Here is a 16,339-nt window from a genome sequence, read left to right on the forward strand (position 1 = left end):
TTGAGCGGTGATCTGGTCCAATCTAACAGCATGGCATGGGCTCTCTGCAAAACCACAATCTATTTTTCACCACACCCAGTCTTTCTACTAAAGTTCACGGAACGATAGTTGAAACTCTTTTTGGGATTTTGTCTCCTTTGCTCGGTGTTGCTTTGAATTGGTTTGAAACTAAAACTCTTAGCCATATTTTCCAAGCCAAAACTGATTCCTTGCGAAGCCTGTTTTGTGCTGCTTCCATTAACCGATTTTACCCCCCTCCCCACCTCCTTTGGTGCAGAATCAGAGGCTACTCCCAGACTCTAAATCTTTTATCATTCTTTTTAATAAAAAGGATGTTGCAGTCACCTGCAAATTTGGATGAAGTTGCAAGTTCCTATTTGGTGAGGCCAAGTGCAGCCTTGTTAGTTTGGTCCAGTGGTGACTGTTGTGTTTTCTCCTCCTTGTGCTTATTAACAAATAAACATGAAGGCACCAGTCACATGTAAGGGTTTGGTTACCACACACACATATATATATATATATATATAAAAAAACAAAAAGCTAAAAGCTACTGCGGATGCTGGAAATCCAAAACAAAAACAGAATTACCTGGAAAAACTCAGCAGGTCTGGCAGCATCGGTGGAGAAGAAAAGAGTTGACGTTTCGAGTCCTCATGACACTTCGGCAGAACTGAAGTATAGTTAGGAGAGGGATGAAACATAAGCTGGTCTAAGGTGGGGGGGCGGGGGGAGAGAGAAGTTGAGGGCGGGGTGATTGTGGAGATAAGCAAGCAGTGATAGGAGCAGATAATCAAAAGATGTCACAGACAAAAGGATCAAAGAGGTGTTGAAGGTGGTGATATTATCTAAGAAAAGTGCTAATTAAGAATGGATGGCAGGATATTCAAGGTACAGCTCTAGTGGGGGTGGGGTGGAAAGACTAACAAGGTATTAGTTGTAGATTTAAAAATAATGGAAATAGGTGGGAAAAGAAGAATCTATATAAATTATTGAAAAAAAAGGGGGAGGGTGAAGAAACGGGGTGGGGATGGGGGGAGGGGGAGTTTAAGATCTAAAGTTGTTGAATTCAATATTCAGCCCGGAAGGCTGTAAAGTGCCTAGTCGGAAGATGAGATGCTGTTCCTCCAGTTTGCGTTGGGCTTCACTGGAACAATGCAGCAAGCCAAGGACAGACATGTGGGCAAGAGAGCAGGGTGGAGTGTTAAAATGGCAAGCAACAGGGAGGTTTGGGTCTTTCTTGTGGACAGACCACAGGTGTTCTGCAAAGCGGTCGCCCAGTTTGCGTTTGGTCTCTCCAATGTAGAGGAGACCGCGTTGGGAGGAACGAATGCAGTAGACTAAGTTAGGGGAAATGCAAGTGAATTCCTGCTTCACTTGAAAGAAGTGTTTGGGCCCTTGGACGGTGAGGAGAGAGGAAGTGAAGAGGCAGGTGTTGCATCTTCTGCGTGGGTATGGGGAGGTGCCATAGGTGGGGGTTGAGGAGTAGGGGGTGATGGAGGAGTGGACCAGGGTGTCCCGGAGGGAACGATCCCTACGGAATGCCGCCAGGGGGGGTGAAGGGAAGATGTGTTTAGTGGTGGCATCATGCTGGAGTTGGCGGAAATGGCGGAGGATGATCCTTTGAATGCGGAGGCTGGTGGGGTGATAAGTGAGGACAAGGGGGACCCTATCATGTTTCTGGGAAGGAGGAGAAGGCGTGAGGGCGGATGTGCGGGATATGGGCCGGACACGGTTGAGGGCCCTGTCAACGACCGTGGGTGGAAAACCTCGGTTAAGGAAGAAGGAGGACATGTCAGCGAAGCTGTTTTTGAAGGTAGCGTCATCAGAACAGATGTGAAGGAGGCAAAGGAACAGAGACGGAGATGCGCCTCCCACTTAAAGGTGTATCACAATAGTTACACTTTCACTTCTCAGTCTGGGCTCCCTACTCCAGGACTTGAACATGTAATCTTGTCCAAAACTTCAGTGCAGTACTTAGGGGGTGAGATGCCCTCTTTTGGATGTGACATTAGACCAGGGTGACAAGTCATCCTGGGTTTTCTGGGATTGTCCTGGAGTTTCTGTCCCAAGACCAAGGTGTGGGCTTCCTGGGACACCGGATTTCACTGGCCAGAGACTGAGGGGGCTGCTCAAGGTTTTCTCTTGCTGGTGCCCAAGCATGTTTTGTGTCTGTGCATGTGCACTCTGTTGCTGTGCATGTGCAGTCCAGAGCCAGCACAATATACAAGCGCAGACCTGAGTCAGCACAGTACACATGCACAGTTCAGAGCCAGCACAATATACTTGCGCAGACCTGAACCAGCACAGTGCACATACACAGTCCAGAGCCAACAGGGTGCACATGCACAGTCCAGAGCCAACAGGGTGCACATGCACAGTCCAGAGCCAACATAGTGCAAATACGCAGTCCAGAGCCAGTAGGGTGCACATGCGCAGTCCAGAGCCAGCAGAGTGCACATGCACAGTTCAGAGCCAGTAGAGTGCGCATGCGCAGTCCAGAGCCAGTAGAGTGCACATGCGCAGTCCAGAGCCAGCAGAGTGCACATGCACAGTTCAGAGCCAGTAGAGTGCGCATGCGCAGTCCAGAGCCAGCAGAATGTGCAAGCGCAGTCCAGAGCCAGTAGAGCGCACATGCACAGTCCAGAGCCAGCAGAGTGCACATGCACAGTTCAGAGCCAGTAGAGTGCGCATGCGCAGTCCAGAGCCAGCAGAATGTGCAAGTGCAGTCCAGAGCCAGTAAAGCGCACATGCACAGTCCAGAGCCAGCAGAGTGCACATGCGCAGTCCAGAGCCAGCAGAGTGCGCAGTCCAGAGCCAGCAGAGAGCACATGCACAGTCCAGAGCCAGTAGAGTGCACAAGCGCAGTCCAGAGCCAGTAGAGCGCACATGCACAGTCCAGAGTCAGCAGAGTGCACATGCACAGTCCAGAGCCAGTAGTGTGCACATGCACGGTCCAGAGCTAGCAGAGTGCACATGCGCAGTCCAGAGACAGCAGAATGTGCACATGCGCAGTCCAGAGCCAGTAGGGTGTATATGCGCAGTTCAGAGCCAGCAGAGAACACATGCGCAGCCCAGAGCCAGTAGAGTGCGCATGTGCAGTCCAGAGCCAGCAGAGTGCACATGCACAGTCCAGAGCCAGCAGAGAGCACATGCACAGTCCAGAGCCAGTAGAGTGCGCATGCGCAGTCCAGAGCCAGCAGAGAGCACATGCACAGTCCAGAGCCAGTAGAGTGCACATGCGGAGTCCAGAGCCAGCAGGGTGCACATGCGCAGTCCAGAGCCAGCAGAGAGCACATGCACAGTCCAGAGCCAGTAGAGTGCGCAGTCCAGAGCCAGCAGAGAGCACATGCACAGTCCAGAGCCAGTAGAGTGCACATGCACAGTCCAGAGCCAGTAGGGTGCATATGTGGAGTCCAGAGCCAGCAGGGTGCACATGCACAGTCCAGAGCCAGCAGAGTGCACATGCACGGTCCAGAGCCAGCAGAGTGCACATGCACGGTCCAGAGCCAGTAGAGTGCACATGCGGAGTCCAGAGCCAGCAGGGTGCACATGCGCAGCCCAGAGCCAGTTGAGTGCGCATGTGCAGTCCAGAGCCAGCAGAGTGCACATGCGCAGTCCAGAGCCAGCAGAGAGCACATGCACAGTCCAGAGCCAGTAGAGTGCGCATGCGCAGTCCAGAGCCAGCAGAGAGCACATGCACAGTCCAGAGCCAGTAGAGTGCACATGCGGAGTCCAGAGCCAGCAGGGTGCACATGCGCAGTCCAGAGCCAGCAGAGAGCACATGCACAGTCCAGAGCCAGTAGAGTGCGCAGTCCAGAGCCAGCAGAGAGCACATGCACAGTCCAGAGCCAGTAGAGTGCACATGCACAGTCCAGAGCCAGTAGGGTGCATATGTGGAGTCCAGAGCCAGCAGAGAGCACATGCACAGTCCAGAGCCAGTAGAGTGCACATGCGGAGTCCAGAGCCAGCAGGGTGCACATGCGCAGTCCAGAGCCAGCAGAGAGCACATGCACAGTCCAGAGCCAGTAGAGTGCGCATGCACAGTCCAGAGCCAGCAGAGTGCACATGCACAGTCCAGAGCCAGTAGAGTACACATGCGCAGTCCAGAGCCAGCAGAGAGCACATGCACAGTCCAGAGCCAGTAGAGTGCGCAGTCCAGAGCCAGCAGGGTGCACATGCACAGTCCAGAGCCAGCAGAGTGCACATGCACAGTCCAGAGCCAGCAGAGTGCACATGCGCAGTCCAAAGCCAGCAGAGTGCACATGCACAGTCCAGAGCCAGCAGAGTGCACATGCGCAGTCCAAAGCCAGCAGAGTGCACATGCGCAGTCCAGAGCCAGCAGAGTGCACATGCGCAGTCCAGAGCCAGCAGAGAGCACATGCACAGTCCAGAGCCAGCAGAGAGCACATGCACAGTCCAGAGCCAGTAGAGTGCGCATGCGCAGTCCAGATCCAGCAGAGAGCACATGCACAGTCCAGAGCCAGTAGAGTGCACATGCGGAGTCCAGAGCCAGCAGGGTGCACATGCGGAGTCCAGAGCCAGCAGAGAGCACATGCACAGTCCAGAGCCAGTAGAGTGCGCAGTCCAGAGCCAGCAGAGAGCACATGCACAGTCCAGAGCCAGTAGAGTGCACATGCACAGTCCAGAGCCAGTAGGGTGCACATGCGGAGTCCAGAGCCAGCAGGGTGCACATGCACAGTCCAGAGCCAGTAGAGTGCGCATGCGCAGTCCAGAGCCAGCAGAGAGCACATGCACAGTCCAGAGCCAGTAGAGTGCACATGCACAGTCCAGAGCCAGTAGGGTGCACATGCGGAGTCCAGAGCCAGCAGGGTGCACATGCGGAGTCCAGAGCCAGCAGGGTGCACATGCGCAGTCCAGAGCCAGCAGAGAGCACATGCACAGTCCAGAGCCAGTAGAGTGCGCAGTCCAGAGCCAGCAGGGTGCACATGCGCAGTCCAGAGCCAGTAGAGTGCACATGCGCAGTCCAGAGCCAGCAGAGAGCACATGCTCAGTCCAGAGCCAGCAGAATGTGCAAGCGCAGTCCAGAGCCAGTAGAGTGCATATGTGGAGTCCAGAGCCAGCAGAGTGCACATGCGCAGTCCAAAGCCAGCAGAGTGCACATGCGCAGTCCAGAGCCAGCAGAGTGCACATGCACAGTCCAGAGCCAGTAGGGTGCATATGTGGAGTCCAGAGCCAGCAGGGTGCACATGCACAGTCCAGAGCCAGCAGAGTGCACATGCGCAGTCCAAAGCCAGCAGAGTGCACATGCGCAGTCCAGAGCCAGCAGAGTGCACATGCGCAGTCCAGAGCCAGCAGAGTGCACATGCACGGTCCAGAGCCAGCAGAGTGCACATGCACAGTCCAGAGCCAGTAGAGTACACATGCTCAGACCTGAGCCCACTCAGCCACAAGGCAGTAGAGGAAGCAGGGGCAGAGGCTGGCATTCTTCTCTGGTAGTAGTCCAGCTTCAGCAGATTGGACGTCCATGTTGACGGGTCCGGGAGGGGTGGGGTGCTGTGGTGGTGTGTGTGTCTGGGGAAGGTTCCCAGGGGGTAAATGTCTGGTAGCAGGGTGAGGGGCTGGTGGTGGCACTCAGGCCCCACTCGCATCAGGTGGCCAATTGAAGCAGGTTCCAGCAGCAGCAGCAATCTCAGGCCCAAATCGAGGGTTCAAGTTCATCACAGGACCAAGGGAGGTCTGGCAGGCCTGAGGGGGAGGGATGTCCAGATAGTATGAGAGGTAGGGGAATCCAGGGAGGCCTAAGCGGGAAGAAGTATCTGGGCAAGCCTAAGGGGAAGAAGGGGGTCCAGGCAGGTTTTTATTTTTATTAATTCACGGGATGTGGGCTTCACTGGCTGGGCCAGTGCTTATTGCCCATCCCTAATTGCCCTTGAGAAGGTGGTGGTGAGCTGCCTTCTTTTACCGCTGCAGTCCATGTGGTGTAGGTACACCCACAGTGCTGTTAGGAAGGGAGTTCCAGTGTTTTGACGCAGTGACAGTGAAGGAACAGCGATATATTTCCAAGTCAGGATGGTGTGTAACTTGAAGGGGAACTTCCAGGTAGTGATGTTCCCATCTATCTGCCGCCCTTGTCCTTCTAGATGGTAGTGGTCGTGGGTTTGGAAGGTGCTGTCTAAGGAGCCTTGGTGAATTCCTGCAGTGCATTTTGTAGATGGTACACACTGCTGCTACACTGCGTCAGTGGTGGAGAGTCTGAATGTTTGTGGATGTGGTGCCAATCAAGCGGGCTGCTTTGTCCTAGATGGTATCAAGCTTCTTGAGTGTTGTTGGAGCTGCACTCATCCAGGCAAGTGGGGTGTATTCCATCACAGTCCTGACTTGTGCCTTGTAGATGGTGGACAGGCTTTGGGGAGTCAGGAGGTGGGTTACTCATCACAGGATTCCTAGCCTCTGACCTGCTCTTGTAGACACAGTATTTATATGGCTAGTCCAGTGCACGTTCCAGCTATGAATTGGAGAGGGTATCAGGCAAGCCTGATGGGAAGAAGGTGCCTGGGCAGGTGTCAGAGGGAGCGGTGTCTGGTCAATCCTGAGGAGAAGGAGGGAATCGTGCAGGTATGAGGCTGAGGAGAGGTCCGGGCAGGTATATGAGGGAGGGGTGTCTGGGCAGATATGAGGGGGGAGGACCTCTTGACCAACCCAAAGGTTACAGCATGGAACCACTACTACAAAGCGGGCACAAGTATAAAGCCACACTATTAGGTGGACAGAGTCTACAGGCTGTGCAGAATTCATCCACACGTTAGTCAATATAGACAAGCCTGGTAAGCAATGTGGGTGGTACAGCCTCAAATGTATGCACACACAAATTGCCCTATTTAATGATGTATGCAAGGCATGTGGCACCAGAGGACACTGGAAGTACCAATGCAGAAAGCAAGAGCCAGAACAAGTGGTTCCACATGAGAAGCAACAACTAGAGGCCAGACAGGCAGAGCATTTCAATCAACCAAGAGAACATAACAGACATCACCCAATCTATGGAATGTCTAGTCAAGCTGTAAGGTCAGATGATGAGGATAACTACACTATCGATATACAAAGTGAGCAGCTATTCAGCATGGTGAACATCAAATAATGTATTGGCACAGTGAAGCCTTTGCCACCATGGAGATTATATGCCCACAGATGCAGGAACATCACAAATTGTTGCTAAACTGGATACTGGTGCAGGTGCAAACAGCCTTCCACTTCATACACTGAAATGTATGTACCCACAGAGGTGGCAAGTAATGATTCAACCAACCAGTGCCAACCTCACCATGTACAATGGCTCAGAGATTCTGTCCCTGGGATCCATTACACTCAAGTGTCACTACAATAGCTCACCCATGTCACCTCAGATATTTTGTGTTGTGGACACCGTGTGTCTGATGATTGTAGGCCCCACAGGCATGCAGGGACCATCCACGGTATCATCAAGGCAATGACGAAGACCACAGACCACCACCATTGGAAACCCTGTGCTTACATCGGGAGAGGACCGCCTAACTCTGCCACACAGATCATCAGCTGACAGGCTACGCGGCACGGTTGGAACTGAATATGTATTCCCAATCCAAACTTGCAAACTTCATCGTACTGCGGAACCAATGCGGAATAACTATTCAGCAAACAAGTGCAGAGAACCCTCCCCAGTTACCACTCATCTATGCCCCCATGGGTACAAGATGCATTAATGAGGAAATCGGGGAAGATAAAAAGTGCCCCTGACTGGCATGCAGGTAATGAATTACCCACCCTCAATGTTGGACAAAAGGTTTGAGTACAACAGCCAACTGCTGGCACATGAAGTTCAGCAGAAATTGCGTGCGTCCACAACCAAGATTGTTTCAAGTAAGATCGCCAAATGGCACGACAGTGCGACTAAACAGATGCCAGTCCAGAACAATATCACAACCTGAAACAGCAAGTAACCCTATTGCGAGCAGAACACGGGGCAGGATTTTACATCCCAGGGGCGGGCACGCGCCCAACCCGACTGAGAGTAAAATAGCGCGCGATGATGTCAGGCAAGCGGACACGCGCAAGAGACGGCAGTGCACCCGCTGACAATTAAGAGGCTTATTAAAGCCATTAATTGATTAATTTAAAGCTATTTTTCGCTGCCTGTCTGACCTCACGGTTGGCGAGCAGGCGAATTGTCCAGGCGGCCTTTGCATCCACGGGCAGGATGGGGTTTCTGACATTAATTTTAAAAAGTAAAAATATTTTCACATAGTTTTTAATTATGTTTCTGTTCATGTGAGTAAGAGCTGTGCAGGGACACGTTCTTCCGATTTTCTAAATCTTTCATTTTGATTTGAATATTCCTCAGCTCCTGGAGGCTGCTCCCTGCCTTCAGGGAGTTTCCAGTGGGCATAGGCTGAATTCTGCACTCGCACTCCTCCCGCCCCCACCCCCGGCAGTGCTCAGCGTTTCAGCACCCGTTTCACGCTGGTTGCCCGTTAATTGGCCAGGGGTCAGGGGGCGATCGCAGGCGGTGGGCCGTTTCCCGCCTGGTCCCGGGCCCGCCTGTCTGGTGACCCTAAAATCCTGTCCTTGGTCTAAGACGTAAGACAAACATTACTCTCCTATCGACAAACAGCATTCTGAACAAATACAACAGCCACTAACCAAGATCATAGTGACAAAGTCTGGATGGAGAGGCAAAATACCAACACATTTCGGAGACTTGTAAATTTATTGCTTTGTGTCATGATATATTCAGACACAATGTTATTTTCTTCAGCTGTCATGTAAATAGTTTGATTCTTGAAGAGTAAACCTCTAGTTTAGAGAAAAGGGGGATGTTGTCACATGATGTACATGTAACTTTAAGGGTGCATATCTTAAACTGCTGTCAGTCACTATCACCTCGACACAGGGGGCAGAATTTTACCGTCGACGAGCAGGGGGTGTAAAATGTCACGGGATGAAATCCAGCGGAACCCCTGACGTCACCCCGCCCCATTTAAATTTTCAGGAAGGCGGGGGCGCAGCGAAATCAGCTGTCTGCCCGCCGACCTGTCAGTGGCCAATTGAGGCCATTGACAAGATCAGTTATACAATTAAAGGACCTGCCCATCCAACCTTAAGGCTGGTGGGTCGGCCAGGAACTCCGGCAGGGAATAAAAAAAACATGAAACCTCATCCACCGGCGGGATGAGGTTTCATGTAGGGTTTTTAAAAGTTTAATAAACTTATTGTGTAAATTATAAACATGTCCCATCTCATGTGACATTTTCACATGAGGGGGACATGTTAGGGAACTTTTTTTTCTATTTTTCATATTTTTAAAAATGTCAGCGATCTCCCTGAGGCTGCACTTAGCCTCAGGGAGATGTGCGCATGCGTGAAAGAGCGCACTCTCGCTTTTAGGGAACTCCCCCCCCCTCGCCTGCACAGGGAGCACATAGCGCTTCCCGCCGGCTGTCACGGTGGGCGGGCCTTAATTGGCCCACCCACGTAAAATGGCAGCGGGGCCCGCTTCTCCGGTGGGGATCGGCTCCCCACCCGCTGGCGATTGGGTCGGGCCCACCCGCCCAACAGGCAGAAAATTCTGCCCAGGATGTATTAGTCCCATGACTCTGTACCCAGTACACAGCAGCAGTTATGGAGGTCAAATGTGCCTCAGTCTCTCAGTGTATATTGTATGTATATCGTCTTAGCTTCAAATAATGAACCAACATTATTGTTTTACTAATCCTTGTCATTTGATTGGTACATTTTTGTTGAATAGAAGAACAGAACACCCCAAGAGACAACAAGCAACCCACATAGGTTTTCATATCTGGCTCCCTGCATGGCAACAGGCCCACCCTCTGCTGGGTTAATACCAGCAGCAGCAGAAGCAGCCCTTTAGTGAGGCATTAGTGCCCCTTAAGGGCCTCAATTGGCGGCAGGGTGGGAAGGCCGGACATGGGCCTTCCCACAGACTTAATTAGAATGATAGTGGGAAGGTGATGGGGTTCCCACCCGCCACCATTCTGCCCAGTTAAATGCCCCCGCCTCCAAACTCGCCACCAGGAAGAGCATAAAATACTGCCCACTCAATGGTCACTGAATGACCAGAGGACGGGCTTGATGTTCAATTAAGGAAGGCAGAAAGGCCCTTGAAGCTGAAGCGCCAGTCAGAGGCCTTCCAGCCTGAAAGCAGCAGCAGCCTACTATGATAGCTATGTGAGGGGGTGGACATTTCAAAATGGAGGCTCCCCCACGGCAACTTTTTCAAAGCTGAAATAAAAAAAATGTCTTTTGCATCCCAGCTCAGTGCTGGGGGAAGGGAATCCCTATACCGAGAGGCCTACAGCTGCTGCTTCACCCAGGCAGGCAGGGAGGGCCTCTAGGCCTGCTTGGAGCGCTGCTGTCACTAGGAAACTGCCTCCAGGCAGCTAAATTGGACCCCACCAGCTGTGTTTTCATTTTGTCTGTTTTCATTCTTTTCATTTTTCTCAACATTTTAATTCAGCTGCACTATCATATCATGGCTCCCCGCCGTGCGCCCAGCAGGTGTGCACTAACATGCTGCAGACCATTCCCTCTTCATGCTGACCACTTTGAAAATCCCCTTAAGGCCCTCTCCAGGCCATTAACAAGCTCATCAATGACCTTGATGGTCAGTCAATTGGAGGGAAGCAGGTGGCCAGCTCATCCCCACCCTTCCCCTCGACCCCGGCTCATGTCCTGGCTTTGCAAGTAGCAGCGTTCTGGAAGCATCAGAAGTCTGACACACCGTCGGGGGGGCACTGTTGGCAAAGCCGGGCAGCTCACCCCCACAGATCATTGAAACTCTGGCCCATAGAGCGGAAAGGAGGTTTGATTAAAATTGCCGTTAAGACTGATAATCAAAATTAAAAAATAGCAACACAAATGAAGGTGAAAAAGGAGGGCCAGGTATTCAAAATAAAAGTAACAGCGAGAATGAGAGGGAAGTAATGATTAAAGGCCAGCCTTCTGAAGAAATGGGTGGAATTTTATGGCCCTAGTGGCGGAAGCAGGGCCGCAAAATGCGGCAAAAATCCATTGACATCGGCGGGACTGGAAGATCCCGCCCATGGAGTTGGGGACAGAAAAAAGAGGGCAGGTTGAGGTGAGAGCTGGAAGTGAGGCCTACTTTAAGAGGAGTCAGGAGTTGTCTAAAATGCAGTCGAACAATTAAACACAGACGTTTTGTAAATGCATGTTGTCTGAAATCGTGCCCTGTGAGCTAAATGATTAATGACAATGGTCTTTATTTCTCAGTCCCAGACCAGCGTTTTTGTGAAGCAGGATGGAGCAGTGCAATCACGGAGGTAATAGCTCAACTTTGCATTTATCTACACTTTATTAATATTTAATTTCCATTCTTGTAATAATCTTGCTTATGGAGATTTGACGCAAATGAGTTTGGGAATGACCCTGTGCTGCATTATTGCATAAACACTCAACATGTTCATAATAAATTTCTTGTCCACTGTTTAAACTGATGCACAAAACAATTTATTAAGCAGGCCAAAAGCTTCATTAAAATAGCAGAGAAATAGATTTGATGCAAATGTACTGGAAATTCATACAAGAATATAACTCACAGTCATTTCTAGTCTGTGGTAAGGGGAATCAAAAGACTGGATCACGCCTACAATGTGCTGCCTTATTACTTTTGGCTGTATATAGTGATGCCACCATTCTTATCTAGAATGGAAGGTCAGGCAATTCACCAGTTAATCACATCTACAGACCCCACTGTGGGAGTGGCTGGGATTGATCTTCTGCACTTATTTTGCATCGTTTAACTATCTCTACTTGCTGCATTTTGCTGGAGAAATAGTCTTGCTTTTATTGTGACACTTTGCTGGAGTTTTGGTCAGGAGTTCTGTTTGCCATAGTTAATAGGGACTGTTTTTAAATAAACTCTGTAGACTGTTTGCTGTCATGCACTGTTTAAATAGATTCTGTTTGACAAGTAAATGGACTATTTTCTGTGAATCCAGCTCTCAGTCCCATCCAGCTCCAACTCATTGGCTGACACTGTTATGTCAATAGGGACTCTGATTATTTTTTGTAAAACAGCATTGGTTAAAACCTGGGTGCAGGACAAAGGTCATCATCCTGGGCCACATGGATTGAGAATGTACATACCCCATGGAGATCTAAGGTGAGGGGCAATAAAACAAATTAAAGGTTTCAATCGGAAGAACAAAAATAAATTAATTCTATGAAGGGAGTAAAGAATTCATTGATAATTATAGAACATTTTGATTATTATTTTTGTGAGTAGACAAAACTAAAAAAAGTTCACCTCTAGTGAATCGCCCAGTAAAAAGATCTGCAATGAACCAGGGCAGGACAGTGCACTGAGATACCAGGATAGCTGTGGATTCTCCTACAGGAGAGCTCATTCTCTTGCCCAAGGATTACAATTCCCATGTAACTCTTTGTATGTAGCTTTTTCTTACTGAGATCTCAAGTAGGAGAAATAATCCATGAAACATAATGAAGTGGAAGTCCTTGAAAACTATTGGGCCTGTAGACTTAATAGAAGAGGTTGATATAGACTTAATAGAGAAGATTCACTCATGACAAAGATTGTTCAAATAATCCCAGCTTCATACTTGAGAGAAACCAAAACAAAGTTCGGCAATTTGTCATCACAAGTTAATCGGTGATGCCCTACATGCTGAGTAGCCTTGATAATGACGAATTAGCGATTAACCGAGACACTAGAGGGTTGAAAGTGAGCCTAGTTTGAGTCATGAGAGAGGTAGAGAAAATTGGATAGAGAAAACATAACATTAATAAACCATTTACATAGCCACTTGCAGATAAGATCATAAGACCATGAGACATAGGAGCAGAAATTAGGCCATTTGGCCCATTGAGTCTGCTCCGCCATTCAATCATGGCTGATAAGTTTCTCAACCCCATTCTCCCGCCTTCTCCCCGTAACCTTTGATCCCCTTACCAATCAAGAACCTATCTATCTCGGTCTTAAATACACTCAAGATAGTTACTGTAGGACCCTGCATTAACAAGGCAAAGACAAAGGTGTGTTACTGAATGTCCGTATTATACTGCAATTTAACCGATAAACTTATGACTAAGGTGATTTAGCTCAGCAATAAAACCGTCGTAGATTCACTAAACTGTGAATCTATCATTTAAATATAGGCTGCATAAACTTCATCAAAACCCTCTGTGAAGTCAGGCATCATGGCAGTGCTGCACTGCAGCTAATAAAATTCCAGAATCCAATACATGTCATGACATTATAATGTGTGTTGGGACCAACTTGTCTCCCAGTTCACCTTCTCATGGCAAGGCATGACAATAATGTGTGGGTGGCCGGATGATATCTCAACTGGACTTTCTGGGTTTCCCCTTACTGAAGGCACCAGTGAGTTTTCTCCAGTAACATGTGAGACCGTCATAAGGCCCTGGAAGTTTCAGAGGAAGCTGAGGCAATCCAGAATGTGCTGTGAATGAGCTGATATTGTTTCATGTGCCTTAAACACTTTGGCAGAATAAAGCAGCAGGGGCCAAAATGGATGATTTATAAGCCCTCAGGAGATAAAGTAGCAGATTGTCTGTGCTACCCACACATAGCAGTGATTAACGTGCTGTAAGAGTTTAATTATTTTTATTTTAGACAGGAGAAATACTACTGGGAGCACCTGGCAGCTTCTTCTGGCAAGGTAAGGAACTCAATATTAAGTGCCCCCACCCTCTAAACAGTAACACAGGCAGGTAAACCATATTTTAAAGTAAAACTTTGTTTTTGGAGTAAAATTTGAGAAATGCCCTGGATGGCTCAGCAAGCTCCACATTCTCAGTACTCTCTGTGAAAGAAATGCTCTCGTAATGACTTCTTGGGTTTATTAATGCCTATCCTGTATCTACAGCCTCTCGATTTAGACTCCACCACCAAGTGGAAACATCTTTTTTAACTTTATCCGATCAAGCCCTTTGATAATTTTAAAGGTTTCTATCCGATTACTTCTCAGTATTCTCTGTTCTAAATAATAGTCGCCAGTCTGTTCGGTGGTAATAAACTTGGTGTACCGGACAGGTTTCTTGTTAGAAACAGTAAACTCTATTTACAGAGCTCCTGATGAAGGTGCATGCTTGTACCAAAACCATGACTAGAAAACTTCGCCCCTAAGATTAGGGCTGATTTGTCTGTTTAGTCACATGATCCCCAAAACAGTGTGAAAAGTTTTACTTACAATCACTACATTCCTCTCCCTTTAATTTTGTTTTACATCCCTTATTTACAAAAATATCTTAATCCATAACATACACAAATATATACAGTTCATGCAATTATAGATTAAGTTTTTGAGGTGGTTTTCTGATTTGTGTAGAGTGACACAGCTCTATGACTTGAGATTCTATCACTGGGATTGACTTGCTCAGGAACTGCAGTATCAGGGACATCCTTAGACAATAGAAGTACAGAATTATTTATTTCAACATTGACATCAGGTATGTCTATTCTATGTCGATCTGGCACCTCAGGGATCAAACTTCAATTTCAGGTGGTTGTTGGAATGTCTCTCTACTTCTTAGATGATCCACATATTTCCTGACAATCCGGGATTTCCACTTCCACTTGGTATGACAAAGGTCCTGTTTCAGAGACAATTATACCAGGAACCCTTCTAAGTCCAGTTTCAAAATTTCACACAAAAACTGTTCCTCCCACAGTAAATTTTTGATCTTTACTGTGAATATCATGATTCACTTTCTGATTACTCTGGTACTTCTCTACCTTCCCCTCTAAGTTAGGGAACACCAGACTCAATCTTGCACGAAGGTGATGTTTCACTAGTAGTTCAGGTGGTGTTGAACCTGTAGTTACACGAGGAGTCATGCAATAGTTGAGAAGAAATCTTGAAATTCGTGTTTCTAACATTCCTTCGGATAACTTCTTCATTCCCGTTTTAAAAGTTTGCACTGCTCTTTCTGCTAACTAAATGGATGAGGATGATATGCTGCTGATTCGACATGTTTAATCCCATTTATGTTCATGAATCTCTGGAATTCTGTACCAGCGAAAGCAATGCCATTATCTGAAACAATGATTTCTGGTAGGCCATGTACACTAAAACATCAGCGCAGCTTTTCAATAGTTGCACACGATGTCGGTGATCCAACTTCATACACATCCGTCTGCTTAGAATGCACTTAGAAAAACATGGTACCTAAAAACGGACCTACATAGTCTATGTGTAGTCTAACCCAGGATCCACCAGGCCACTCTTACGGATGTAGTGGAGCTGAAACGGGCATCTTCTACTGTTGCTGACACTAGAGGCAGTGTTTAACCATTTTTTCTTAACACTGTCTATATCTGGCCACCAGATATAGCTTCACACAAGCATCTTCATTTTCAAAATGCCTGGATGTGCACTTTGAAGCTCTGTCAAGAGTGGTTCTCTTCCTTGCGAAGGGAAGACAACTCTTGCTCCCCATCACAAGATAGCATCTTGAAAACTGAATTCAGTTTTACGGGCATGAAATGGTCTTATCTCTTCAGAGACGTGTGCATTCGACCATCCTTGCAATACCTGTTCTCAGACTGTAGATAAAACTGGATCCCGGCTTGTCCAGTTCCTTATCTGCTTCGCACAGATTGGCTCGGAGTCTAGGAAATTCAGCACAAATACAACTTCTTGTGGCATTGGGATATGTGTAATGCTATCTGGCAAAGGAAGAAGACTGAGGGCATCTGCATTGGCTATATGCACATCCAGAAGGTGTACTCATATGCCAAAAAAATCAAAACCCATCTTTGAATTCTAGCAGACGCTATCGGTGGAATTGCTTTATCTTCACTAAATAAACCCATTAGTAACTTGACACTATGGTGAAATGTCGACTATGCAAATATTGATGGAATGTCTTTACTCCAAATATTGTGGGTAAGCCTTCTTTCTCAAGTTGTGTGTAACCATTCTCAGCTGCAGAGAGGGTTCTGGAGACTTATCCTATTGGCCTTTTGGAACCATCTTGTGTGCCAGCACCTCTCCCACTCTGTAGGGAGATGCATTACAGGTTAATATTAATTCCTTTTTATAGGTCATAGTGTACTGGCAGATATGACGAGTGTAATAACTGCTTGACTTTTCTGAAGGCTTCTTCTTGTTGTGCCTTCCAAAACCATCTTTGGTTCTTCTTCCATTATAAGTGTAAAGGGGATAATACAGTAGACAAATTAGGCAAGAGGTGACCGTAATAATTTACCATACCCAACAAAGACTTGGGGGAGAATTTTATCTCCGTCGTGCGGGCTGGGTGGGAGCGGGCGTGGGCGGGCACACAGCCAATCGCCAACTTCGATCAGCTGTGTGCCGCCATT

General features: G+C 48.2%; 1 protein-coding gene across 1 annotated transcript in view; it reads left to right on the forward strand.

Annotated features, from left to right (window-relative positions):
- LOC144668040 (integrin alpha-8-like) overlaps positions 1-16,339 on the forward strand; it is a 156,726-nt gene that overhangs the window by 39,015 nt on the left and 101,372 nt on the right. Inside the window, exons 5-6 of the mRNA XM_078529771.1 lie at positions 11,245-11,294; positions 13,628-13,673. Coding sequence (XP_078385897.1) covers positions 11,245-11,294; positions 13,628-13,673 — 96 coding nt within the window. The remainder of the gene's footprint in view (positions 1-11,244; positions 11,295-13,627; positions 13,674-16,339) is intronic.

The sequence above is a fragment of the Cetorhinus maximus genome, chromosome 25, assembly GCF_964194155.1.
Source record: "Cetorhinus maximus chromosome 25, sCetMax3.hap1.1, whole genome shotgun sequence".
NCBI lineage: Eukaryota > Metazoa > Chordata > Chondrichthyes > Lamniformes > Cetorhinidae > Cetorhinus > Cetorhinus maximus.